This window comes from Saimiri boliviensis, chromosome 5 (genome assembly GCF_048565385.1).
Source record: "Saimiri boliviensis isolate mSaiBol1 chromosome 5, mSaiBol1.pri, whole genome shotgun sequence".
NCBI classification, from domain to species: Eukaryota; Metazoa; Chordata; class Mammalia; order Primates; family Cebidae; genus Saimiri; species Saimiri boliviensis.
Window position 1 is genome coordinate 79086821 of NC_133453.1, and position 27754 is coordinate 79114574.

General features: G+C 37.8%; 1 protein-coding gene across 4 annotated transcripts in view; it reads left to right on the forward strand.

Moving 5' to 3' along the window:
- Positions 1 to 202: 202 nt before the first annotated feature.
- RBMS1 (RNA binding motif single stranded interacting protein 1) overlaps positions 203 to 27754 on the forward strand; it is a 218341-nt gene continuing 190789 nt past the window's right edge. For 2 of the 4 annotated variants that reach the window (XM_039469809.2, XM_074399597.1), the window contains exon 1: positions 484 to 719. In XM_039469809.2, the coding sequence (XP_039325743.1) occupies positions 645 to 719 (75 nt within the window). In that variant the 5' untranslated portion in view covers positions 484 to 644. Of the gene's footprint in view, positions 720 to 27754 lie in introns of all 4 variants that reach the window. The other 2 variants (XM_039469811.2, XM_039469806.2) reach the window with 2 other exon arrangements.

A 27754-nucleotide genomic window follows, 5' to 3' on the forward strand; every position in this document is an offset into this window, starting at 1 on the left:
ACACAAAGCGATCCGGACTCCCAGGGCTTCCGCCGGTCCTACCGAGAGCCTGGAAGGTGAGGAGTGGTTAAAACTCAGCCCTCACCTCCAGCGGGTCCCGGGCTCGGCGGCGCCCAGGCCCCGCCCCCGCCCCCGCCCGCCCTTCCCCCACGGCCTCAGAACGCCAGCCCCTCTCCTCTCTCCCCAACGGGCGCACCCACCCCAGATGCCGCCTGGCACCGAGCGCAGCCGCCGCCGCCGCCGCCGCCGCCGCACTTTCCGCTTGTATTGATCACCTCTCAGCCTCGCGCAGCCGGCTAGCCCGAGCGGACCGCGGCCAGCGCGCCAGCCCTTGGCAGCCCCGGAGCAGTCGGGCTCCGGGAGGAAACTCCTTGGGAGCGCCCTGTCCGGGGTGCCCTCTGCGCTCTGCAGTGTTTTTTTTTCTGCCTGGGAGGAGGAGGAAGAGGAGGAGGAGGAGGAGGAAGAGGAGGAGGAGGAGGAGAAGGACGTCTGGTCCCGGCTGGGAGGTGGAGCAGCGGCAGCAGCAGCAGCCGCCGAGGCAGCCGCAGCCGCCGCCGCCGCCGGAAAGGGAGAGGCAGGAGAGCCCGAGACTTGGAAACCCCAAAGTGTCCGCGACCCTGCACGGCAGGCTCCCTTCCAGCTTCATGGGCAAAGTGTGGAAACAGCAGATGTACCCTCAGTACGCCACCTACTACTACCCTCAGTATCTGCAAGCGAAGGTAAGGGGGCGCCGCGGGGAGGTGGCCGCCGGAGGAGGGGGCCCAGGGGCGCGCGCGGGGTCGGTCCCGGGGAGGGGCGCGCAGCAAGCCCCCGCCGCCCACGGGCGGAGTTGCTGGAAGGTTGCTAACTATAGCGCTGGCCTGGGCAGAGCCGGGCGGCGCGCGGGGCGGCGGCTTCCCGGGGAGCGGAGTGCGGGGATCGGGTTACAGAAAACCGCGGGGGGAGAGACTAGACAGGAAAGAGCCGCCGGCCCCTTCCTGGCCCGGCCAGTGGGGAGGGTCGCGGGGCCGAGCGGCGCCCCTTGCCGAGCCCTGGCTGGCCGGCGGTCGTTGCCTGGCGTCTGCGTCTGGATCCGCTGGTGGCCCGGCTTTTCGACCCCTTTTCCAAGGGCCTCGCCCTGTGGGCTGTGACTCTTCACTCCCCTCGCCGAGGCACGAAGCCTCCCGCCCCCCAGGGACGCCCCTCCCGCGCGCGCGATGACTGGGGCTGGAGGGGCGACCGGGCCGGGACATTTTCCTCCCCGCCTCCGGCCCTGCGCGCCCGCCCCTCGCCTCTGATCTTTGTGCGGTGTGGCACTTCACCTGGTTACTGATTTCTACTTTTACGCTGGTGTTTTGGGTAGAAAAGTGGCCAAAGTTCACTCGCGTTCATTGATGTCCCTTTTAATCTCTAGAGGTTTTGCAAAGGAGGGACAATGGGCAGATTTCAGTGCAGAGAAAAAAGTGACTTTGTAATTGGTTAAAGAAGAAACAAAAACAAAACTACCTTATATGTTTGCCACAGATCGATTTCCAATGTTGCTTTTTAAAAAAAGTGACCTCGGCACACTCTTGGGTAACAACAGCTGATGACATACAGCCATATAAATTGCACCTGGCTTTCTAGGGACCCTGGGTACTTTGTTAGTGGGCCTATCTTATTTTTACAATAAGAATTTGATGCCTCCTGAACTCATTTAAAAAATTGTTTGGGCCACAAAGACTAAAGATTTCACTGCTTTGGAAGCAGCCGCCAGAATTTAGGAGGTTAGAAGCTAGATGCAGCAGCCTTCTTCAGTCAACATCTTTCACAACTCCGGTGCCCTTCTCATCACAAAAAAATCAGGTATGGATGCAGTGTCCGAACTTTATTTGGGAGGTTGTTATCATGACCTGCTTGCTGATAGTTGGGCATTTCTGGCCTGGTACAAAGAATCTCTGATAAGGCCTTTTCTTTCTTAGAATGTGTGTGGTCCACGTTTTCATGTGCTTAGGACATAGCCCTGTATTTGTCTACCTAAAAAGGACACTTGTCAGTATCGAGACCAGAAATGTCGTAGCACTCCAGGGCCTCATTTTCACTTCACCCAATTCCCACTTTACTTTGGGTCACCAGGAAGCAGCAAAATGGTAGCAGGAAGGATATACCCTTATTCATCTCTATGTCGTTCTCACAGTATTTGTTTTCAGGAACTTGCAAGAGATGCTTCTGTGAGCTACATGGTAGCTGTTCAAAGAAATTCTGTGGCATAATCAATGCACTACTTTTTAGATGTCTTATATATTTAATGCACTTGTTTAAATTATGCAGCATTGGGTGCCTAAAGGACAGCTTATTCAACACTTAACAATATGAATAATAAATACACCCACTCAGGTGAAGAAGAAAAAAAGCCATGTTTCTACAGGCACATTTACCTTAGTAATTTTTATGTACTATTAGTAAGTTAGAAACCAAGTCCACACCATTTAATATAGCTAATGCGATGCCATTTGGCTTTTTTGCCCTGTAAATAATTGAAGAGAGAGACAAACGGCAAGAGCCTGCTCTAGTAATTAGGGTCGGATCCCAGAAAGCTTTATGGCCCATTTTCTGAAAGTGTGCTTCCTGCAAAAAGCATTTAATATTGATTTGTGTTGTGGTAAATGACACTCTCAAAACATATTTTGCTATTTCTACAATTAAATCTGAAATCCTATTATTCTGAATTCCTTTGTTTCTGGAGAAAGTTATACATACTCACTTGACCTATATAACATAATATTAAAGTTTGGTGATTAAGTCTAAATTCCCTGTTATAGGAGTAACTTGATTATCTCAGAAGGGGACATCTTCTAAAAATGGCACGTGACTAGATGCAAATTTTAGGTAGGCAGAGTTCAGAACACACAGCCCTTTTTTTTCCCTCCGACATGTAGTCATTAAAAAAAGCACATAGAGACTTTGATTTGTAGTTAGTTTAAAAACAAGTGTTGCCTAATCTACCTAAAGAGTTAATAAACTCACTTTAGGATCTGCTATCTGTCATGATTCTTGCCTGTGTGTGTGCTTTAAAATATGGGATAGAAAACATCACTCTGTTTAAAGTACAGTGATGTGTTTGCTAGTCAGAGTTGTTTTGAAACTTTGGTTTGGAAGCTATATCAAAATCTGAAGAATGGCATGGTCATTTAAAAAGTGATATCTAATTTGTGCTCAAGAGATAGATAGGATTTTCTCAAATCCCATTTCTTTTCATCAGAAGGAATAAATAATACCAGGTAAAATGGAACTTAAAAGTTTGTTTTGTTACCATACTTCAAAAAGTTATATATGTCAAACCATCCTTCTTGTTTTAGTGATCCAGTCTGTTTTGGTAAATTTATTTTGTACTTTTACCCATAAAAACCTACTAGTTACTTCCACATTTTATTAATAAAAAAATACCATCTGTTGGGCTGTGTTGGAGCAAATGTCCATATTGGTATGCTTTGTGCTTTGACAGAAAGAGACAAAAATCATTAGAAAAAGTATTATGTCTGCATGAAACATAAAATAAACTTGAGGGTACTATGGAAGAGCAGGACATGAGTGGAAATGAATGAGATTGTGTAATTTTCGTAATACCTTGGTGTAGAGTTACATAAGTTTCAAGTAACCTGATTTCACATGCTGTTGGTTTTTTTTGTATTTCTCAGTTAGAATGGTCTTAATCACAGCGGGTTCTTTTTTATCAGCTGAAACATTCATTCTGAAATGTAGTTTGATGTAGCTTTATAAACATAACATATATTGTCCTAAAGAATTTTCTAAATTTTAAAATGACCTATGCTGTATTATATTAAATTTAATATCCACCTTTTAGCTACACAGAAAAAATATGTTGATAATCTAACATATTTTAACTTAAAGATTTGTATGTACACATTTTCCACCAGTGGCTGCATTAATTTCACTTATTGTAAAAGCAAGCCTTGAGTTATGGTGTGTTTATTTCAAAGATATTACAACATACATTATTTCCAATGCATGTATGTAAATGGTTATGGGGATTAAAATACTCTATTTCTTTTGAAGAAAGGGAAGTGCAAAATTTTCCTTCCATGATTAGTTAGCTACATATTTTGTACCAACTAAAAGCAATTTGACACAGTTGTAATCTTTATTCACATAGTTCTAAGAATATATTTCTATAAAATATATGGAAAGCTTGATTTTTTTAAAGGTTTTATGTATAAAGCAGTATTGTTTTCCATACGAAAGAAATGTCTATACAAAAGATACTGTCTATACAAAAGATATGCTTCTTTCTAAAAAAAAAAAACCATAATTTTAATTTTGTTTTTCTACCATTTTTACATAAGTGTATAGCACAGAATATATCTGAACCTATCTTCAGAATCTGAAAATAGTGAATGATACAATTTATTCTATTAATAAAGGCTACTAGAACGAAGCAATTTTCTGCGTTGAACTTTTGCATGCGTTTTTTTGTTGAATTCCTCAACTCTTACTTAGTTGTAGCCAAATGAATATTGTATCAAACAATGTTTTTCCAAAAATTGGGAGTCCTGATTTGATACATAAAACTATTGTGTCTAATTAAGTGGAAGTACACAGGCATGATATTGAAACGTAGTGCACTTTGTGTCATAAGAAGCAACCAAATTTATGAGGCAAATAAAGTTTGCTTAAATATATCAGTTTGGTAATGCAGTATCTTACACTGATGAATCAACCTTATTTCCTTGGGTGAGTGGGGTCTGATGACTGTCTCGAAGTGGTATTGGAAGACTGCAGGATGTGTAAATGTTAAAATGAAGATGCATTGTAATGCAAATAGCTATTTTTTTCCTCCGGCACGTAGTCATTAAAAATAAAAACATAGAGACTTTGATTTGTAGGTAGTTTAAAAACAAGTGTTGCCTAATCTACCTAAAGAGTTAATAAACTCACTTTAGGATCTGCTATCTGTCATGATTCTTGCCTCTGTGTGTGCTTTAACCTTCCTAAAATATGGGATAGAAAACATCACTCTGTTTAAAGTACAGCGATATGTTTTAAACCAATAGCTATTTCTTTTGAATTTCCCATACAACTTTTTTTTTTCTATGTTGGGAGCCAAATCTTAAGCTCCTTCAAGGGAAAAGGAAAAGATAGGTGAAGAGAACTAGGAAAGTAATCATTTAGTATCAGTTATAACTACGTATACCTTTCAAATGTGGGGAATTTCCATGTAACATACTTTCAAAAAAAGAATTTTCACTGATATATTGCTCTGACTTCACATTTTGCTTAATGGTTTATTGAAGCCATTTGGAAATGTAGCTTTTAAATTGGGACAATAAAGTTTTATTCTATTTATTGGAGTATTATAAAAATAAGTATTAGAATATTATAGAAATAGGAATATGTCAAGTTACTCTCAAGTGGAAGTGTTTTATGCAATCTAAAATAGCTTATTTTAAAGAAATGTAGTAATAACATGTCAGTTATTCAAATGCAGCACCATAACATTTGTTATAAAACCAAACCAAATATTCAAAAGTTGAACATGGGCTTGGGGATTTTATGTGGGATGAATTTTAAATGTTCTGGTTTCTCTGCTGTTTTATTTTAAAGAATAAATAGTAAAACCTGATGGAACTCGGCTGCACCTCATGAGAGGCAGCGCTTGGACGATGGAGGCCTACCATGGATAGTTTGGTGATGCAGAGCAGAATGTCATTTTAGAACAAACAGTGTGTGTTGAACACACATAAAAATTTGAGTACACACACAAATTTGATAATAGAAACAAAACATTTCTTAATCTGATAGACTGGGGAAGAGAAGAGTGTAGAGAGGATGGTGACAGCTAAGCCAACCACGAACTGAACATATATCTCCCATAATCTAATTTCTTAATGCATCTAGTCTCCTTAACGAAATTATGTGAATGTTTTAATTTTTCAAACAAGCACTGGAAAATAAGCATGTGATAATGATGAGAGAAAAACAAAAAGGAGAGAGCAAAAATCAACATCTGAACCTCCTAGGAGAGAAAAATGTGTAAAATTAAGCATTGTCATTCCCTCCCTATGTTGTCTCTTAACCAATTCTTAAATGGATGCATTTTGGAAGACGGAGAGTATGTTGGATGTTGAATATGAGAACCTAAATTCTGAAAGTGAGGTTGGATGCTAATGTGAACAGTTAACTTATATGTAAATGTGGCACTGTAAACATACTAAATCAATGTTGGTGGGTGGCTTCCTATATTCACTGTAATGTCTGTGTTGTGGATTATGTAAAAGCTGGTGGTTTGTTATAAAATTGCTGAGGCTTATCATGAAGGACTAAAACACTAGCCAATCAATTGTATTTACTGAGTGACCCTAGTACATCATTCTTTGCACTTGACATTGGGAAACTTCAGAGAGTGGCACATCTGGTCTCTGCTCTCCAGCACTTTACAAGCTACCAGGGAGGACAGAATAGACACAATACAAGAAATAAGTTCAAAATATTTATAAAGTAGTACACCTACAAAAGCAGTACACCAGCTGATGTGCTGGGTTTGAGTGACTGAGAAGGCACTAAGATATATGTAGGATTAAATACTTCGCCATGTCTTTTGCAAGAAAGTGTAAAGTGCTAATAAAGGCTACAATAAACCTGGGAATTTTAGAAAGAAATAGGGCTTTATATGAATAAATGAAATTTTTTGACTTGATAATCAACATTGTTTTGCATTTTTTTCTGCTGTATAAATCCTTTTAAGAGTACTTAGAATTTTAAACGAATAATATTTTTTGTACTTTATATTAACACCTTTCCCTCAAAGTTTCATATTCAATTAATTTATTTCACCCTCTTATTTTTCTAGTTTTATGCTTACAAATGTGCTGTTAAGACAACCTATTAGAGGTGTGGCAGGTTGGAAATGTAGTCCTTAAATGACGACATAATGATTATACAGAAATATCACTTTTATTGTTTTGAACCATTTGAAATGATGTTTATTTCTCCTAACTCATTAGCTTTGCTTCCGGGAAAAGGGAAGAAATAAGTCTGGGGTTTGTAAGGCTGCTAATTAGATCATTGCTTGCTTGCAATCTACACACTGATAATGTGTCTAAAGTGAGCTGGCATTTCTGCAGAAAATAAGATGTTAAAAAATTATTCCTGGTCTTTAGTGGATATCTCTTTATCTGGTCATCAGCCAGCTTTAGTTCTTTTAAAATAAGGTGTTATTCACCTCGGCAACTGGATCCAAGGGCTTCAGGAGTCCTATTGTCCTCTACTTGGCCTCAGTGTGGGCCCTGGAATCTAGTCCTCAGGCTGCCCATTGGACAACATATGCTATGCGGTTGGGCTGCTGGGTCCCAGATAAACAGTGATTTCAGGGAAAGATTTTGTGCAACAAAATGAGGTCATTTCGTAGATGTCATAAATATTTTCACTGGTCCTGAAGGAAAAATGCATCATCTTCCCAGTTCTGCAGTTGTGGACCCATTTCACACAATACTAAAAGAGTTTTTTTCTGCAAGGTGAAAAACCAAATACTTAGAGTGGCAGAATTGGATGGATACATCACAGAATGCCATGCTCTGAACTTGAGTTTCTTGGGCTGGGAGAGACTGGGAATCAAACTGCCAAAATAGAATTTTATATTAAGAGCTTACATTTGTATTATCCTCAGATAATACTTACTGTTTCTCCTGTTAAATGATTTTTAAACATGGTGATTTTGAGTTGTAATTGGCAGTATAGTTGAGCTGGAGAACCCTTAAACCCTCCCTTACCAGTAGAATTACAATGAAATATTTTCACAGTTTATGTAATAAGGTCTTAGATAAAATATTTAGTCATTAGGAAAAGTAAATTATATTGAAATCTGTAATATCATCAACTTTACCTTGTCTTCTCAACAACAATTTGATTTCATCATCAAACAGGTTTTTGACAAATGCAGACACTTATAAAAAGAAAAATTTGACAGAAAAATGTATTTTCAAGTCACTAACTGAAATACTCCCACGACCCTCTTTGCCTCCTACAAAACACAGCTCTGATTAATTTCATTATTTCTAAATGAAGTTCTTTTAAGAAGGTGCCTAATCTCAGCCTCTTGTTAGGTTTCATTCCACATGATGACTTGCATGCTTTTATTTAAAAAACAATAAACACAGAAAGAATTACCTACCAGAGAATTGGCTACTAGATGATGTGTTTCTCATGTTCTATGTGATTTGCTCAAAAACTGGATATACCTTAACTTACAAATGAGTTGTATTTCCAACAATTTTATTCCAAACAGTTTGCTTGTCATTTGGTTATTTAAAACTTGAAATTCATTTCATATGTAAATTGTTATACTTAATGATGTCATCTCCAGCGAACCTGTAAGAGTCTATAAAAGTAACCCACTTTATAATTCACGTATACTTTTCTACTAATACTGTCATTGAACCAAATCACCACATCAGGTGATGCTTCTTGGAGAGGGGGGAGAGTTTTTGGGGTTAGATTTCCAGGAACCCATCTTTGCTTTCTTTGGGTGAGTGGGAAGGCAGGGTTCTTCTACAATCTTTCACCAAGGCTTTGAGCTTTTATGACTGGGGGAGGGGTTTCGAGAAGATGTGAAGTCACATGGATCAGGGAGTTTGTACTGGAGCTTCCTCTGACAGCCCTCTTCACTTCTAGACCCACTCACCTGTTTTCTTTTCTTGTGCTGGCCTCAGAGATAAACTCGTTCCCTTTTTCCCCTAATTAAAAAAATTTCTTTTCCTTTCTAAGAGCCAAGTGTTCCTAGTAGTGCTTCTCACGCTGAGCTCACCACTGCAATATTACTATAGCCTAACAGCTTTTCTGTACTCTCCTCTAGCCTTGAATCAAACAAACATCTCCTGAAGCTGGTAACCAGAAGGAAACAAAAAGACCAAGTAAAAATTCTGTCTATCTCTCCCAATTCTCTTGTTTTAACCTTTTCCTGGTTCATTGATGGTTCATAACTCTTTAGGGAATCCCCAGACCTAAGACCTCCTTGAGAATCCAATGATGGCGTACATTTTCATTAACCTCAAATGTTTACCTAGAATCAGCCTGTGGAGCACAGGTTAACAGTCTTACCCAGGGCGGGGAGCAGTAGCTATGCCTGTAATTCCAACACTTTGGGAGGCCAATGGGGGAAGACTGCTTGAAGCCAGGAGTTTCAGAACAGCCTGGACAACATAGTGACACCCTGTCTCTCCACACACACACACACACACACACTATATATATATATATATATATATATATATATATATATATATGAAGAATCTTATCCTGGAAGGAAGACAAAGACTGAACAAATCTATGCTTAAGAGGATGAATGACAAATCACATACCTGTAATCCCAGCACTTTGGGAGGCCAAGGCAGTTGGATCACAAGATAAGCAGATCGAAACAATCTTGGCCAACATGGTGAAACCTCATGTCTACTAAAAATTCAAAACAATTAGCTGGGTGTGGTGGTGCATGCCTGTCATGTCTGCTACTCAGGAGGCTGAGGCACAAGAATCGCTTGAACCCAGGAGACGGAGGTTGCAGTGAGCCAAGATTGCACCACTGCACTCCATCCTAGTGACAGAGTGAGAATCTGTCTAAAAAAAAAAAGGATGAGTCAGAGCAGACCAGAAATCCCTTCATATTTTTTTTTCTGGGTTGTAGCTCAGCAGATTCTGTGGTGAAGAGCTGCACAAAAGCCAGTGTCCTGCAGAGTGGGCTTGGAGGGAGTGAAGTCCATACCCCTATCCAGCAAGGGTTTGAACAACTCCAAAGTGTGCTTCCTTTTTCTCTTCTCCCCCACTCCTGCCCTCCAATTTTCTTCCTTTACTCTTAGAGTTAAGCCACTCTGGACTGACTTCTGACAACTAACAGGTGTGTGTGCTAGTGGTAGATGCACCAGGGTGACCATCTTATAGGGTACTCCCACTTGATCTGCCGGAATCAGGGACCAGGTGTGTCTGACACAATTTGGCTAAAAAATCTTTACTACCTCTTAATGCTATAAATTATGATTAAGAGTTTGCTAACAATTGCCCCTTTGAATTGGGTTTTCTCTTCTGATTCCTTATCCAATTTTATATGGAAATTTTAAATAAAGTTTTTATTTGGTAATGTATAAGTGTGTTATGGAATCATAGACATGATGTAATACTTTGAACAAAAGTACATAATTAGCATAATAGAAAGTATTTTTATGATAAATGTATACTCCTGAGATTGAAACTTAAATATGACAAAGTCAAATAGCAAGGTATTTTTCTTAACCCATACTAAAATTTAAAATTAAATATAATCATTTTTTCTACTTTTGGATACTATTCTTTACCTAAAAGAAATCACAAAAAAAAGTTGTATTTTTTTTTTAATTGGCAAAAACCTAAAAAAGGTATTTCTAATTTGGTAATAATTTCTCAGACTTTAAGTTTAGTTGCAGAAATGTTTAACCTTGATTTTGTTTGCTTTTTTTTTTTTAGGAGAGATTATTTTTTAACCTACAAATAGGATTTTAAATGACAGCGGGTGATATCTGGTGTTCTTTTCTACCTCTCTGTCTCTGTCACAAAATTCAAATTCATGTTTCAGCAGTACAGGATGTTCTTCAGTGCACATCCTTTGAGCCTTCAAAATTTGATTTGACTGTGTGGTCTGACGATTGCGTGTTGAGATAAGTACATTGTGATAGTAATCTGTGTCTGAGCCCTAATGAACATCTGCTTTCTAGGACGCCACAGGAGCACCTTTCTTTGTTTCCTTTTCCTTTGCCTCTTTGATTTGAATCTTGTTAAAGCCTGCAAATGGGTCATTTTTGTTTGTTTTTCAGTATGCAAATCATATCTCCCTTTTTTGGGGGGAAAAAGAAGCCAGATATTTTAAATATAAATGAATGGACTGGGAATTTTAAAGGAGTCTTCAGGAAGTGGACAGCTATAGTTCTTTGATTAGCAAATCGGAATCATGCTACTCTGAAAATCATCTAGTTAAGATGATATAGATGGAACTACCTGGCCAGTTTAATTAAATGCAGTAAATACTTACTGTGCAGGCATGGTATTAGGCCCTGAAGGTATGATATTAGGAAGGTATGATATGTAATTAAAGCATAGTGTGCATCATCATAAAGCACAGTGGAATATTTTTGTTTATTTAAAATTTATATAGTACACAAATTTTAAATCTATAGGTTGATATACTCATGTAATAACCACTCAGGTGATGATAAAACATTTCCAGAACCAGAAAGCATCCTCATTTTTACCCACTAAAGGTAACTACTAGTGTGACTTCTATCTTTGTTGGTTGGTTATATCCATTCTTGTACATCATAAAGATGAAATTGTATTTTATATATCCTTTTCTGTCTGGCTTCCTTAGCTCATTATTGTTTTGGTTTGATTCATTGATGTTGTTATGTGTGCAATTGGTTCTTTTTTTAATGCTGTGTGTATTACATCACAGAATATATTGTATCACCATTTATCCATTCTGTTATTAATGGGCACTTGGATGATTTCAATTTTAGACCATTTTCAATAAAATTACAGTAATTGTCTTGTTCATATCATGCTTTCAACATATGCACTTACTCCTAAGAGAGGAATTTTTAGGTTATAGGGTATGTGTGTGTTCAGCTTCAATAGATACCACAAGTTTTCTCCTGCCAGCAAAGCATGAGAAGTCTAATTGCTCTACATCCTCACTAAAATTTGATATTGTCAGTCTTTTATCTGTAGCCCTTCTGGTGAGTGGGTATCTTGTTGTGATTTTAATTTGCATTTTTCTGATGATAAATGATGTTGAGCACTTTTAAAAATATATTTATTGGCCAATTAAATATCCTCTTTTGAGAAGTCTTTTGCAAATTTTTTGATTTTTTTTTTTAAGTAACAACTTTATTGGGATGTAATTTCCATACCATGCAATTCAACTTATTGTTCACTTTTTAAATTGGGTTGTCTTTTTTATTGCTTTGTATGGTTTAAAATATATTTGGGATACAATCCTTCATCAGACATATGTATGAAAATATCTTCTACTAATTTTCCAGTTTTCTGTTTTACTGTTTGATTGATAGTTTCAATAAATAGAAGTTCTTAATTTTAATGAAGTAAAATTTATCAGTATTTTATGATAATTGCTTTTCTTGTCTGTTTAAAAAAATCTTTGCTTACTTTAAGATTGTGAAGTTTTTTTTGTTTGTTTGTTTGTTTGTTTTTGTTTTGTTTTTTACATTTCCTACTAGAAGCTGTATTTTACCTTTCACATTTAGGTCTGCAATCAATTTCCAATTAATATTTGTATTTGGTGTGGATAGCATCAAGTTCTGTTCTGCCCCTACCCCCACCCCCACAGCCCCGGTATGAATATGTTATTGATCCAGCCCCATTTATTGAAAAGGCATTTTCCTCCTTTGAATTTCATTGATGCCTTTGTTGTAAACCAGGTGATCATGTTTGTGTGGTTCTTTTTCTGGACTCTTGCCTTGGTTTTTTTTTTTCCTTCAATTTGATCTTACTCTGCTGCCCATGCTGGAGTGCAGTAGCATGATCTAGACTCACTGCAACCTCTGCCTCCCAGGTTCAAGCAATTGTCATGCCATAGTCTGTCCAGTAGCTGGGATTACAGGTGTTCACTACCACGCATGGCTAATTTTTTGTACTTTTAGTAGAGTTGAGGTTTCGCTATGTTGGCCACGCTGGTCTCGAACTTCTGGCCTTAAGTGATCTGTCACCTTGGCCTCTCCAGTAGATTCTTGCTCTGTTTCATATGTATCTGTGTGCCAATACTAATTACTGTAGCAATACAGTAAGTGCATACTCTCCAAAGTGGTCTTAACTTTTCTAGGTTCTTTGTATTTCCTTATCAATTTTATTATTGGCTTTCAATTTCTGTAAAAATAAATCTGCTAGAATTTTTATTGGAATGATGCTAAATCTATACATTAATTTGGAGAGAATTGATATATTCTACTAATGAGTCTTCCCGACTTAAAAGATGGCATCTTTCTCTCTCTCTCTTTTTTTTTTTTTTGGGGGGGGGAGGGGGGTATACCTCTTATTTGTGAATTTACCTCTTTTAAGTAATTAATAATAAAACACAATGAAAAGTTATTGTTTTAAGTACTTGTTTCTTAAATACATCCAATGATTTTTTCAAGTTCTGTGTTATGATAGTTTGCATAGATTCCATGAAGAAAATAATTTTTTTAAAGAGAGAATGTTTATTATCAGAGATCAAAATTAATTTTGAAAAGGAGCTTGCCACTGAAACTTACTCTCTAAGAACAGATGACATTCTTTTTGACTTTTCTTGAATGCATGTCAAAATATAACTGTGTTTCCCCTTTATACTCTTTATTCTCTTTGTTTATTTGATGTTGTTGTGACACCCCATCACCCTGCCTTATATATTTACAAACATAGTAATGAATTGAAACTTAGTTTTGTTTAGAAGATTTTCTGAAATCTCTCATGATTTTTTAAATATGCCCCTGATATTGTGAAAGCAAAGATTGGGAATTACTGCTTAATACTAACTTCTAAGCAATAAAACATGCTGCTCAGTGGGTTTGGGTTCCTTCAAACCTTTTCTTAGGTGTTCCAAAAATCTTATGTGTATACATGTATTTTTCATGCTTTATATTGAAAGTTTTAAGCTTTAATTATTGCCATATTCAGCCAGCCAAAAACAACTACATAGAAACTTCAAAGCTTATTAGTTCTGGCTAGGTTAGCCTAGGTTGAGTAGGAGGTTGAATAGATGACTTCTGAAATTCCTTCAACTCTAAATTTTATGATTCTGGGAATTTGTAAAATCCAAGAATCACAGAATGTTAGAATGGGAAGGAACTTTAAGATTATGTAGTCTAAGCCCTTCATTTTACAGATGAGGAAGGCTACCCAGAGTGTACAGACAGAAGTAGAGCTCTAGGGAGGCAGGGGGAAGTGGCAGAAGGGCCAGAGCTGGGAAGGGTCTGGGTTTAACCTCACAGGACTGGTCAATCCATGGCCTGCAGTGGAAAAAGGGGGAAGGGAGACCACACAGGAGCTTCAGCATCACTCCAGGAAACTGGTCACAGGTTGGATGGGATGTGAATGGGGCCAGTAGCACCAGCTGGTGTCTGAACAGGAATCAGTACTGGTCTCTCTGTCTGAGGTCAACCGGCAGTCATGGCCAGGCAGACTTTTGTGCTTTCTACATCTAGATAGCTGCTTCTCTTGGTTTGAAAGAACAGCATCCAGAGCTGATTCTGCCTTGCTCCTATGTGTCTAACTTGTTGTAGATTAGCTGGGTAGCCCATAGCCGCACGCTGCTCACACTCCAGGGCTCCTGGCCTTTTGATGGTCTTGTTGTGTTTCTGAAGTCTTTCTCTACCACATTCCTAAAAATTTTGTTGTTATGACTTTGGGGCCAAAACCCTCTTCACTTTTTCAGCATGCCTGGAATTTTCCCAGATCAGCCAGATGGACTCAAACTGCTTCATTCTTGCTAAACTTTCTCTATCCTGCCATCACTTCTTGTTGTAATTAGTTTGGTCAACAACAGCAACCCAGTGAGGCTCTGGTTAAACACCACCTCTCTCTGTTGAAACCAACCCTTTAATGCACCACTCTGACGGGAACCACCTTCCGAATACCAAGCACTCCACACTGGTCTCTGTTTTTTTCCCCTGAGCTATCTGAATACACTTGGCAGGTGGGCAGCCTTCAAGAATCATCATACAATTAGGCTTCAGGAGCTCTGTTTTAGTCAATTATGTGGTAACCTTGGAAAAACAAAATGCACTGTAGGTGGCATCAACAAGCCCATTGTGCCTTTGGGCACAGCTTTTTCCTTGAGCTGTTTGGATCATATACTCATTAGGGCCACCAGCTGAAAATGTCATGACTGGCTGTGTGCCATGCGAAAGACGGACATGATGAATACCTTAAAACTCATGTGCATTATTTGTCTAAGTTAAAATGTATGTGTTTAATTGGAGAGATACAAAGTCCTAAAAAGAGTCAAATAATCAGATGAGGAATTATTATCTCTGGAAATACAGAGAATTTTCTTTTTGGTAAAAGTTTACTTCCTACAATAAAAGGTTCTGGTTTTAGTACCTTTCATCAAACTTTCTTAACATATTAAGAAGCTTTTGAGCACAGTTTACCCACATTTTCTAAGAATCTGCACCCAAATAGGCAGATGTGGTGGCATATACCTGTAGTCACAGCTACTTGGAGGCTAAGGCAGGAGGATCCATTGAATCCAGGAGTTTGAGGCTAGTGAGCTAGGTTTGTGCCACTGTAGTGCTGCCTGGGTGACAGAGTGAGATTCTGTCCCTTAGGAAAAAAAAATGCAGGTAAACTGAAACAAGTATGTAAAATTCTTTTAGTTAATTTTTATTTTGTTTTGTTTTGTTTTTGAGACAAAGTCTCGCTCTGTCGCTCAGGCTGGAATGCAATGGTGCAAACATGGCTCATTGCAACCTCAGCCTCTTGGGCTCAAGTGATCCTCCTGTCTCAGCCTCTGAAGTAGCTGAGACCGGAGGCATGCACCACCACACCCTGCTAGATATATGCAATTCTGTGTTGGTTATTTGCTCACTCTTAGGCAGCCTGTAAAGTTTCATTCTTTGGATGCTTAAAAAAATGGAGACTGCTTACTAATTTGATTTTTCTGTTTCTTCTTATATTTTAACTTACACTAGGTGACATTTTATTTAGACTATACTGTATAAATACATTTACATTTAATGCTGGGGGAAAAAGACTGAGAAAGTCAGAAAATATCGGGAAAGAAAAGGCATAGCATGGGGTTACATGTATATTTAGAAATAGTTTTATATTGCACTTTATAAACACTAATTTGTGTACAAGCGGGCTTCTCTTTACAAAAATGTAAGATCTTCAAAGACAACAAGTATATTTTGTTCATATGCCTATTACAATGTTTTGAACATAGTAGGTACTTTGTGTTTGTTGAATTGAATCCACGTCTTTTGTTTACCGACATGATAAAGAGGAATATGAGTCACAGACAGAATTCTTTAGTGATTAAATACTTCTGATTCAAGTACATACGTGATTAGGATAAAAATGAGCTTTTAGCCTAAATTACCCAAGTAATGTTCTCAGTCTCAAACTTTACTATGAGACTTGGGTCATAGTGTCCCCAAAGGTGATCATTACTAAGCTAGTTTGTTGTCGTCACATAAACACTTCATAAAATACAAAAACCAAATATTCAATGACTATCTTAAGTTAAATATAAAGAATATAATATGTATAGAAAAGGGGGTGGGAACAGGTGTGGTGGCTTATGCCTGTAATCCCAGCACTTTGGGAGGCCGAGGTGGGTGGATCGCTTGAGCCCAGGAGTTTGAGACCAGCCTGTGCAACATGGCAAGACCCCATCTCTACAAAAAATACAAAAATTAACTGGACGTGATCACTTGTTCCTGTAGTCCCAGCAGCTACACTTGAGGCTGAGGTGGGAGGATTGATTGAGTGTGGGAGGCAAAGGTTGCAGTGAGCCAAGATCATGCAACTACACTCCAGCCTGGGTGATGGAGTGAGACCCCTTCTCAAAAAAAAAAAAAAAAAAAGGAAGAAAGAAATTTTTGAGGGGAGGCCCATTTTACTCTATTAATATAATTTAAAAAGTAACATATGGATGGAGCATTATTAATTGAAAAGCAATTAAGTTTTAAAAAGCAAAATAAATGGCTACATACCTAAAAATGATATTTCTTAGGATTAGCTGAAGATTTCTAAGGACCTAGAACTGTGTCTGACAAGAATATGTGATTATATTAGTTAGGATTCTGATAGGAAATGAATGACATACATACTCAAACTTGGTATTTAAGGAACATTTACAACTGTGTTGGCAGGTCTTAGGGAAACCAAAAAGAAACAATGACATGTTCTGAGGCCAGCGAAAGATGAGTGCCTTTACTAGTCAGAGTCTGAAAGAGCAAAGGGTGGGAGCAGTTACCAGAACCTGGAGGGGGAGCCCAGTGAAGGGGGCACCCTGAGTGAGGTGATGACCTTCAGCCAAGGACAAAGCCCATGTTGACCAGATATCTCTCACTTTCCTCCTACTCTTAGATCTGCCAGTGCCTTCAATTGGAACCAACAGGAAGCCAGAGAGAGGAGGATCTCAGTGATGCAGGGCAAGTGGTCAGTCCTCAGGGCACGGAATAGAGGGGAGAAGGTGGAGAGGCGAATGAAGTGAGGGAGTCAGTAAATTCTGTTGAATAAAGGAATGGCTAATCGTTACTTTTCTTTACTTCGCCCCGCCAAATCACTTTTCTTTCTTTCTTTTTTTTTTTTTTTTAATTAATTTTGGTTTTCCATGAAGGCTGCTCTCTACCTCCAAATGGCCAAATCACTTTTCTTAATGGATAGTTTCATTTCTTTTAGTTAACAGGGCTACCCATTGCCTTCTTAAAAATCTGCTGTTATTACTCAAATGAATTAGATACGCAGTATTTACTGAGTGCCTACCACAGCATTTTTACAGGTCTATGGCTAATCAATAGTGGAAACTTTATAAGAAAATTAGTTATTAGTGGAATTTTTTAGCCTGTCTTCAGAAATCTGCATTATTTTAAGTCAACAACCTGAAAAAAAACAATCACCTGAATTTCATAATTATTTGATAAGGATGTGAAACATTTTCACATCATAAATACAACATATTACCTGCCATGCAACTGAAAATACTTTGCGGGGCATTAACTCCGTGGATATTGTTTTCTGGTTATTCTTACACAACTCAAGCCTACTTTTTGTCCACATTTTCCACATTATGCTTTAATTGATCTGTCTTTAATAAGACATAAGAATTACATCTGAGATTTTTGCATTTTAAAAGGAATGAGCTCTAAATTTAATTATGACAAATATTTAAAATGATTCTTCCTGTACATACTCAAGAAGTTTTTGTTTTGTATATTGTGGTAAATAATGTTAAATTTGTCACTTTAACCGTTTTTTTATGTGTACAATTCAGTGGCACTAAGTACATTCACATTATTAGGCAACCATCACCACTGAAGAATGTTTTTTAATCCTTCCTATTGAGAGGTGGTGTTTCTAGTTTCACGGAAATTTTTTTTTCTCTTCCAAAAAGAACAACAGTAAAATCCCATGAGCGTGCATTCATATCAGTAAAGAAACATCTGCCAAAATCCTATCAAATGACATTTTAAAGTGGTATTAAATTAGCGAAGCTATTGTAAGCTTGTTCATCAACACACACGAAAAAGAATTTGTTGGAAATAACTTACAGAATGAACTTGTCACTTTAAACAGGAAGATGTTATTATTTTGCTTCTTTTTATTTAACTTCTGAAGGAATTTTGTCAGAAGTCCAGCTAACACTCTAGACTCATGGTTGTAATGTATGGGATATGCCACACTTTGTGACTCACCTTTCTTTAATGTATTTTTCAAATTTGAATAATAATATCCAGACTCAAACTTACATTCTTTTGTTCATTTAATTGAGTTCTGAGATGGTAATAACACAGCGGTGAAATTTTTAACTTTTATGTATGATAAAGCACATAATTAACTCATAATGTTTTATGAAAATAAAAAGATAAAGCCAGCTTTCCTCTACAACATGGGTTCTTTTTACCTGTTGTCATAGTAACCAGGTAAACACTAATACAACCAAATGTACATCAAAAAAGTTTTTCACATAAATGGTATTGAAAATATTTATAGGACCTTTAAAAAATAGATTATCTGAGTAGAGGAAGAAAAGACTCAAGTAATAGAGGAGAAGTAGTCAAACTTTATTTGCATATGGAAAAAGAGTTGAGGGGGTGGAAATCTGCGTTGCTGAGAAAAAGAGTTTTCAGAGCAGACTGTTCTGGTATTTTATACCAATTATGTGCAGCTATTGCTTTGAATAAATTCTGCTGCCCTGCTGAGATTTCCTTTTTACAAATCCTGGAGCAATTATAAGATGGAAGTCTGGAATGTATAAACAATGTCCTTTGAACAGTAAATGAGCCTCATTCTTATAAAACTCAAGGGTAGAAATGTACTACCTTTTATCCTATGTTTCTCTGCCTTTCCTTCCTCCTTAATCATAGCACAGAAATTAGGGTCTACTTCAAGACTATACAAAAACATGAGTTTTGCCTAAAAATACTTTTAAATGATGAATTCCATAAAATTAACAAAATCTCTCTGTTGCTGTGTAATACCCACGTACTTAATACATGTTCAATACAGCAGTTGATTGAATATTCCTATTCTATTCTATTTCTAGCCTTAACACAAGAATCTGTAATAGATTACTTTTTTTCTGTAGACCTGGAAATAGAGCACTGCACCAAGTTAGTGTGCATGGGGAAAAAATGACACCCTTAGAGCGTAACATTAGGCTGTTTCCAAATGCCAGCTTGTGTTACGTGACAGAGCGATCTGCACTAATCAAGGCAAACAATATATCCAATCCTAAAGAGAAGTCAACTGTCACTTAGCATTAACTGTAAAAGCCTGAACTCCATTATTTTGTCGAACTTACAGACCTTATACAATGTTTACAATGAGGTTTGGAGAGTTGCCTAGCATTGGAATATATACAATTAAACAACATAGTTGAGCGGCCCTTTTATGTCAGCACTGCTAAAAGAGAGCCATTATGTGTACTCATGATAGTCATTCTTGGAACTCTTAACATAAACAGGAATAGAGAACATTCATTTGTAATTCTATCTGAGTACATGTGGGATTTTATTTTATTTTATTCACATAAACCCCCATGGAAACTAAAGATAGCAATAATAAAAGGATCACTGAATGATAATTATTTCTTTGACTGTCAAAGAATGCAATACTTTTATTGTTTGCAACTGAGCTTGAACACTCACCTTATTTGGACTTTTATATAAGCTTGTATAAACAGAGAGATTGTATTTAAATTAATTACAAAGTGATTTTCATTTGTTTGAAAATAACACTAGAAATTAATACAAAATGCAAGTCCTGATTTCTTCTCTCAGACATTTTCAAAAGATAGCACATGCAAAGAGGCAACAATATTATTGATTAAAATGAAATAAAACACAAACTAACTTTTAAGTTCACATCATATTTTGTTAGTTAGTTAGGCTAACTTGGTAGTTATAGCTCAGCCAGAAAGTTACATTATTTGTTGTTGATAGACAGTAAGAGGGAATGACACACAACTGAAGCAATTTTTTTCTTGAGGAAAATAGAAATATTTAAGAAATTGATTTATAGTTCTATCACTCAGAAATATAAATATATGTATTTTTAATCTAGGTATGGGGTTTTCCTTGAAGTTTTCTTTCTCTGCCTGTTTCCCAGAAATGTTTGGGCTATATAATTCTGAGAAATAGTTTACATTGACACCAAAATAAAATATAATTATGTCAACTGACACAAAAATGCCTGACTCAAAATGGGGAGGAAGATTTGAGCTCAATTTAGGTCACTGAAGCCAGTGATGCCAGCTGTTTTTCCTTCTCTTTTCTAGTCTGTTGTCTGAAATTTAGGAATTTGTGAAGCATGTTTCTAGAGAGGATTTAACTGCTTCATACAAATTTACCTGTTATTTAGCAAAAACATAAATAAAAGACTGTCAGCCTGATAAATGGAAGATTCACATACTTGAACGATCAAGTGCTAGAGTACCTCAAAATATCAAAACATGTCCTAAAATGTAATTTTTCAATAAGAAATGAAATATTTGCCTCCCTCTAACCCTGGCCTGAAACTTGTAGTTTAGAGCCCTCAACGTAGACAACTTTTTGTCCTTTACTTTCTCTCATAGTATAAATTGCCTTCTCCTCACTTCTTGTAATACCTGTGGGCCTCTACTTATAATTATAATGGATGAAAGGTGATTTTTGAGTTAGACCAAAGGATTTTCCAAACATGGTTTTGCCTCTACTTTTGGAAATGAGGGAGGGAGTTTTGGGAGTACAAGTTGTGAGCTGTGAGAGATCAACCAGTTCCCCCAAATATTCCTTGAACAACCCAGCAATGTGATTCACACGTATTTGTGACATAGTACTGGCTTCTCTCTCCCCTGAAATAGGTATTTCAAACTTTTCCCTGTATTCCTGATTTTTCAATAAGTTGATGAATAACTTTAGTTTTGACTTTATAAACTTAAAAATATCTCCTTTAGCCGGGCACGGTGGCTCAAGCCTGTAATCCCAGCACTTTGGGAGGCCGAGGCGGGTGGATCATGAGGTCAAGAGATCGAGACAATCCTGGTCAACATGGTGAAACCCCGTCTCTACTAAAAATACAAAAAATTAGCTGGGCATGGTGGCACATGCCTGTAATCCCAGCTACTCAGGAGGCTGAGGCAGGAGAATTGCCTGAACCCAGGAGGCGGGGGTTGCAGTGAGCCGAGACCACGCCATTGCACTCCAGCCCGGGTAACAAGAGTGAAACTCGGTCTCAAAACAAACAAACAAACAAAAAAACTCCTTTAAATTAATTATTTTTCTAGATTAGAGACTCCTAGTTTTAATAAATATACTTACATAGAAATATCTGTATTCCTTGAATCATTTTAGTAGTTTGCCATTTCGTTGTTTTCAAAGGGCAATCATTACAACCTGCTTGAGTGACCAATTTACATGCCCCTGAATTCTGTACATAGAAGCATTATGTTTTCAGTTTTATTTCCAATAAATAACTTTTGTTTCCCTGCCCAGCGTTCTTTGCCTTTTTGAGTTATGGTTCATATTGGACTCTGACCTTTCAGGAACTGTCCAAAATGGTTCCCAAATGGTTCCAATTAGAACTGATAGTTTAGTGGGCTGAGTCTTACCTAGGGACATTGAAGATCATCTGTCACTTTTCTGACCCACTTTTCCAAAAGCTTATCCCCATCAGCTCAGTATGTCAGTGCAATGAAAGGGGTAGGGTGTTACATGCAGATGCAGAGTTTTCATTGTGGATGGTTGCTTTCCAATGGTGTATAAAAATGTTGAAATAAAAAGACATGAGTCTGAGAGAGACCATTCTTGGAACTGAAGGCAAGAATTACATCATGTTGGTTTCCTGTTACATTTTCTCACATAATGACATTCATTGCACAGATATTCTTAACTAGGCATATGGGGGATTCATAGGTTGGACGTACTCCCACTCTGAGAGAGAGTACAGTACAATCTGATCAAGGAAATATAATATAGTAAATAGATATTAACAATCTAAGATGAGAGCCATAGATGATATCAGGAGAGAGATCTACAGAAAAATTAGAGAAATAGACCTAACTTCTCTCCGTGAAAGATAAAAAAAGTTCTGTGGATGAGGCAAAATCCATCCTGCACAGCTGTAGGAATTTCCTGGCAGGTATAGACTATGTTATAATTAGAATTCAGTATAACAAGGACCATTGTTATTAACAACAATAACAATGGTGGTAATGATAATGATTACAGGTAACATTTATTAAATATTTACCATGTGATGGGCATTGTTATAGAAAATTTATATGTATGCAAATCACTATTGTTAAAATATAAAACACAGTTAAGTATGAACGTATTTTATGTCTGAGTAAGTAATAGAAAAAGGAAGAGGACAACAAATTGATGTGGTTGATAAATATAATAAATTTAATTTGTAAATATTTTACTATTTCATATAATCAGGAAAATACCTATGCACTGTGGGAAATAATGTCGTTGTTTGATACTGACAATCAAAAACCTCTGTAATACAGATAATTAATGTATGCTAGGAAGTAAAAATAAATCGGGTATACAGAATAATATTTGGGGAGTGTGATGTGGAGCTATTCCAGGCATAGCATCAGCTTGCATTTGTTTTTCTTTTACATGTACACCCGCACAACAGCCTCATGAGTTTAAATATATATCTGTGCAGTTTTACTGTCTTAGCTCTAGAGTACCATACTCAGTGAAATCCTAGTTATCAGCATTAGGCTTCAGATGTTGCCAGTGCAGGCCAAGCATCTTCTATTAAGAATCTTCTTTAACATTCCTCTTCCCAGAAATTTCTAGCCCCCCCACCCTGGTTTTCATTGTTCTGTCTGTTCACTATGAGGTCAAGTTTTCATCTCCTTTATTTTAATTTCGTTTTTTTGAAATTTGTATTCCAGAATGAGTCTGTTCTGTAATTCTATATGTTATCTCATGACAATTCTTTGGGTTCTTCCCCAGAATAATTTCTGAGTTGATACGCTTGTGTGAGAGTTAGTTACACGATACCAATAAAGTCCTGAGAGGAAACAGAAGGTCTGGATAGAAATGCAGAGGGTAGTGAGTGAATCCCTGAAGAAAAGAGTCTGTGGAGAGGTGGGTAACAAAAAGCTATAAAGTTTTGGATAGTGATTCTGCCAGTGTTAGCCAACTGAGAAGAAACTAGAACCCACCAGAGAAATAACACATTTAGAGAATGGCTGGAAGCTCTCAAGGCCCTGGAGCCCCGAGTTGCAAACACCTTGTGTGGGCAGAGTCCAGGGAAGCCTGGAGTCAGGGCTGGGTGGTAACAAGAACCAAAGAGATGAGAAACAGCCCCAGACGAGAAGCTCTGGGTCCTGTCCTGCATCTCTGGCAAAGAAGACAGGATTCTGGTTTGAGTTAAGGTTAAAAATGTGGTTGAACTCAGAAAAGAGATTGCAAATGCCATGAAAGAATGATTTAATGTGTAAACATGAGCCAGACCATGTGGAATTTGAGAGGGTACCTATGATATGTCTAATTTGTATATAGTTTATTCACTAAGATTCTCTTTGTGTTTTCTTGTAAACAGTTACCAGAACCCAAGGCAGGGATGAGGGCATTCCAAGAAAAGTAGAAAGGCATGAATCCAAGTGGCTCTGTCTTTGGAGGAGAAACCTATATTCTTTCAGATGATGGTAATAGAACATTTCCCAGGAAATGGCATTAGAGACTGTGTTGAAGGGTCCTCTGGGGGTGGGTTTTGACATATGTATATGTAATAATTGTAACACAGGTAACTCTATCCATGGGTAAAAAGGCAAAACTAATGCTAACTAGTAATATTTTCTGTGAGCTGTTATTTAGCTAACCCCAATACATCTTTTCACGCAAGAGTTTGAATCTCTCTTGACCAAAATATATGTTCACTTTACAAAGTTGAATTAATGGATACAAATTACTTTAATGATGTCTTTCATTATAGGTTTTTTTTTAAAGCCTTAAAGATGAAGTTACCTCAAACTTTCCCGCCCCAAATAGAAGTTAGTCATATCTACTTAATCTCTACATTTTAACCAAATGATCAAATGTACATATCCCACATGCTGCACATAATACTATTAATAGTTTGAGTGAAAGCTAATCAAAGTAATCAGAAAATAACTTGTGTTTTTTGTTGAAATTGAAGGAATGAAAATAAGTTTACTTACATTAAAGCTGTCTTTTCATAGACATACTTTCTATGCTAGGTGGTTAAAAAAAACCTACTCAAGATTGGGGCAGGGTGCATTTACCTGTCCCAATTTTGTAACTGTGCTGTAAGCACAGTGGCAAAACAGTCCAAAACTAAATCAGATAGAAACATGAATCTGTGTTCTTAAAGATATTGTTAATGAGCCACAGGTGAGCAGGGGTCATGCCTCCAATTGCTTTGAAACCTTTGTTACTCATGTAGTGGTTACCCACAAATGAGTGACTCAGACCCATATATAATATAACCTTGTTGTTTTAAGAAAATGGCTACTATATTTTTTAAATTGTAATGTATACCTTTCCTCCCCATTCTTTAACATCCCTGAAATTGGGGTGCATCTTATATTTGATTGCATGTTTCAGTGGGTCATCAGCCTGGATTAGAGTCAGGTTCTTCCAGAGGAGATTTGTGTTTGCTTGTGAATAGCCATCCAGGGACACTATCAGTCTGAGACCTTTTGATATTAAATTCTCTGCTTGAGATTTTCTTGTACCACACCGGTTGTGTGGATGCAGTACCAGTTGGTAGTTTGCATTCTCGGAGGAGATTTTATTTTTTTCTTCAGCTGATTCCAAGCTTGAGACATGCATGTCTACTTGCTGTTTCTTTCAGTGTGAAAAGTATATTTCTTGTTTGTACTTCCCCAGAAAATGTGACCCTTTGGTGTCTGTTTTCTGTAGCAGTCTTCTATCAGACTCTTCATTTTGGAGTATTTAAAAAATGTATTAATGGTACATAGACTAATTGTATCCTACAGTTGATGGCATTTTAGAGCTGATGAAAACTTATTTGTTGCTATATATCCAGCTGATCCATGACATTTGAAAGCCCAGACAGGTTTTGCCTTGTTGGCTGCCAGTGGGACCAGAAAGCTTATCTTGTGTAGAAGATGATTATGGTGCTCTCATGCATTCGAAATTATGGGTAAGTCTCGATGACCAGGTCTTCACAGTGTTATTTCTGCTAAACCTCTCTGGCACTTGGGAAACAAAGTCAGCTGCAGTTTCTTGCATCACTGTCCCTTGCTGTGTGTAAGGTTTAGAGGTGACACTCAAGTGATAAGACTAGAAATCCAAGTAGTGTTTAATCAGAAGTCCTGGTTCTTCTCATTTGGCTGTCACTAAATGATTTTTCTCTCCTTCGTGTCTAGACTTCCGCTTTGTACACTTAGTGGTCAGCTGCATTCCTTTCACATTCCTCACAGCAATCAGTCCTCGCCCATCTTTTTTTTTTTCTTTTTTCCCCCATATGATCTGCAGGAACGCCCATCTTTTTGCTATCATGTGCCAACTAGAATGTCCTTCTGAGTTGTAGTCTTCACCGGGTATCATTCGATGCATTTCTCTCCTTCCATAGTGCTGCTCACACTTTCCTAATGCTCTCTCCCTGGGTAATTCTCATCTTCTTCGGGAAAAGAGACAAGAGGAAGAGAATTCATTAACATTTATTTATTACCTACTATTGTAGGGCACTTTATGAAATTATTTTATTAACAACCTATAGCAGATAATTACTATTATCCCATTTTACGTAAGAGGAGACTGAGGTTCATGGGCTGGTAAGGAGTTGAGCCAGGATTTGAAACCTCAATCACACTTCAAAGTCAAACTGTTTTCACTTGACCTCACTACTTCCCTGAAGCAACGCTGCACCTAGCTTTTGGTTTTTGTTTTTCTTTATCTCCTTTTAGGTTCATTTAAGTGACTTATCCACAATATAGATCAAAACAATAAAGAAGCCAACTAAAAGCAGATTACTGAAAATGATGGCATCATAGGTGTGGGTTCTGGAAGTTGAGATTTGGGCTTTAATTTTGCTTTTTTTGTTTGTTTGTTTTTTGTTTTGAGACAGAGTCTTGCTCTGTCACCAGGCTGGAGTGCGGTGGCGCAATCTCAGCTGACTGCAACCTCTGCCTCCTGGGTTCAAGTGATTCTTCCGCCTCAGCCTCCCAAGTAGCTGGGACCACAGGCGCGTGCCACCACACCCGGCTAATTTTTCTGTATTTTTAGTAGAGTTGGGGTTTCACTGTGTTGGCCAGGATGGTCTCGATCTCTTGACCTCGTCATCTGCCCGCCTCAGCGTCCCAAAGTACTGGGATTACAGGAATTTTGTTTTGTTTTGTTTTTGTGTGTGTTGTATACATCTTGGCTTTCTGTTACTGTGTTAACATTTTGAGAAATGAGTATTTCAGATAAAAACAAAAGCTGAGGACTTCACCGTTCCAATTTTCAAATTTAAAAATCTTAAAATTAGCCTGACATCTGCTTGGTGTCTCATTTTCACATGGATGTCTAATTTAGGAGGTTTTTTACTCTTTAACTAGAGTTTGGCAAAGCATCAATTGAAAGCAAACAATATTTTATATTTATATTTTGTTATATTCTGAGGAATCTCTAGAATGTATCAGTACCATATAATTTATTGAATACATTTAATGTCATAAAAGAATGATTTTAGGAGCTTTGGTTTTTATAGGCATGATTGACAGGCACAATGTAACTCACTTGAGATGGTAATAAATTGCAATAAAAGTACAATAAAACACTTTGTGTGTGTACATTCCATATGATAGTCATACGCAAATGCATTTTAAAATAATAAACACTTTTCTGATAAGTGTTAGAATTATCATGACAGGGAGGCATTGTGGAAGCTAGATGACATTCATAACTACTATGTTAAGATTGAAATTCTAGAAATGTAAGAGAGAGAGAGAGAGTGTGTGTGCGTGTGTGTGTGTGTGTGTGTGCGCTCGTGTGTATATATGTGTGGTATGTGGTGTGGGGAGGGTGTAGCTCTGCCAAAGCCCCTTGTTTACCTGGAGTTTTATTGCCTGTCTCGTGATCAGACCCAAGCATAGGCTTAGATGAACCGAATCAGTTTTGTAATCTGATGAGCTCCGCCCTGAGCTTTGGTAACTGATGAGAACACTCAGGAGAAGTCACTAGAGAGAAGAGAGGATTCTGCCCTGCTGTCCTCTGACTTGATTATTCTGCCAAGCCTGATTTAATGATTCAATGCTGGGATACCTGAATCCTGAGACTGGTTGTAATCTGGTTAGTGTCTGACCTTTTCTTACTTGAGTAAGATCTGGAGTACTTCTCTGAGAGTGAGAGATACTTAGAGTAGCCTGCAAGCCTGAGGGCTGACATGTGATGACCAAAACAGTGGTGCTTCTTTTATCAAATAAAAAATTTGAATGAAAAATGTAGGATTGAGTTGGGCAGGAGTAATAATGTTAGAGTTAGCCAACAATATCGAGGACTGTTTGATTTTTTTGTTGTTGTTCAGTATAGTTGTTGATATTTGTTATGCAAACACTATTGGT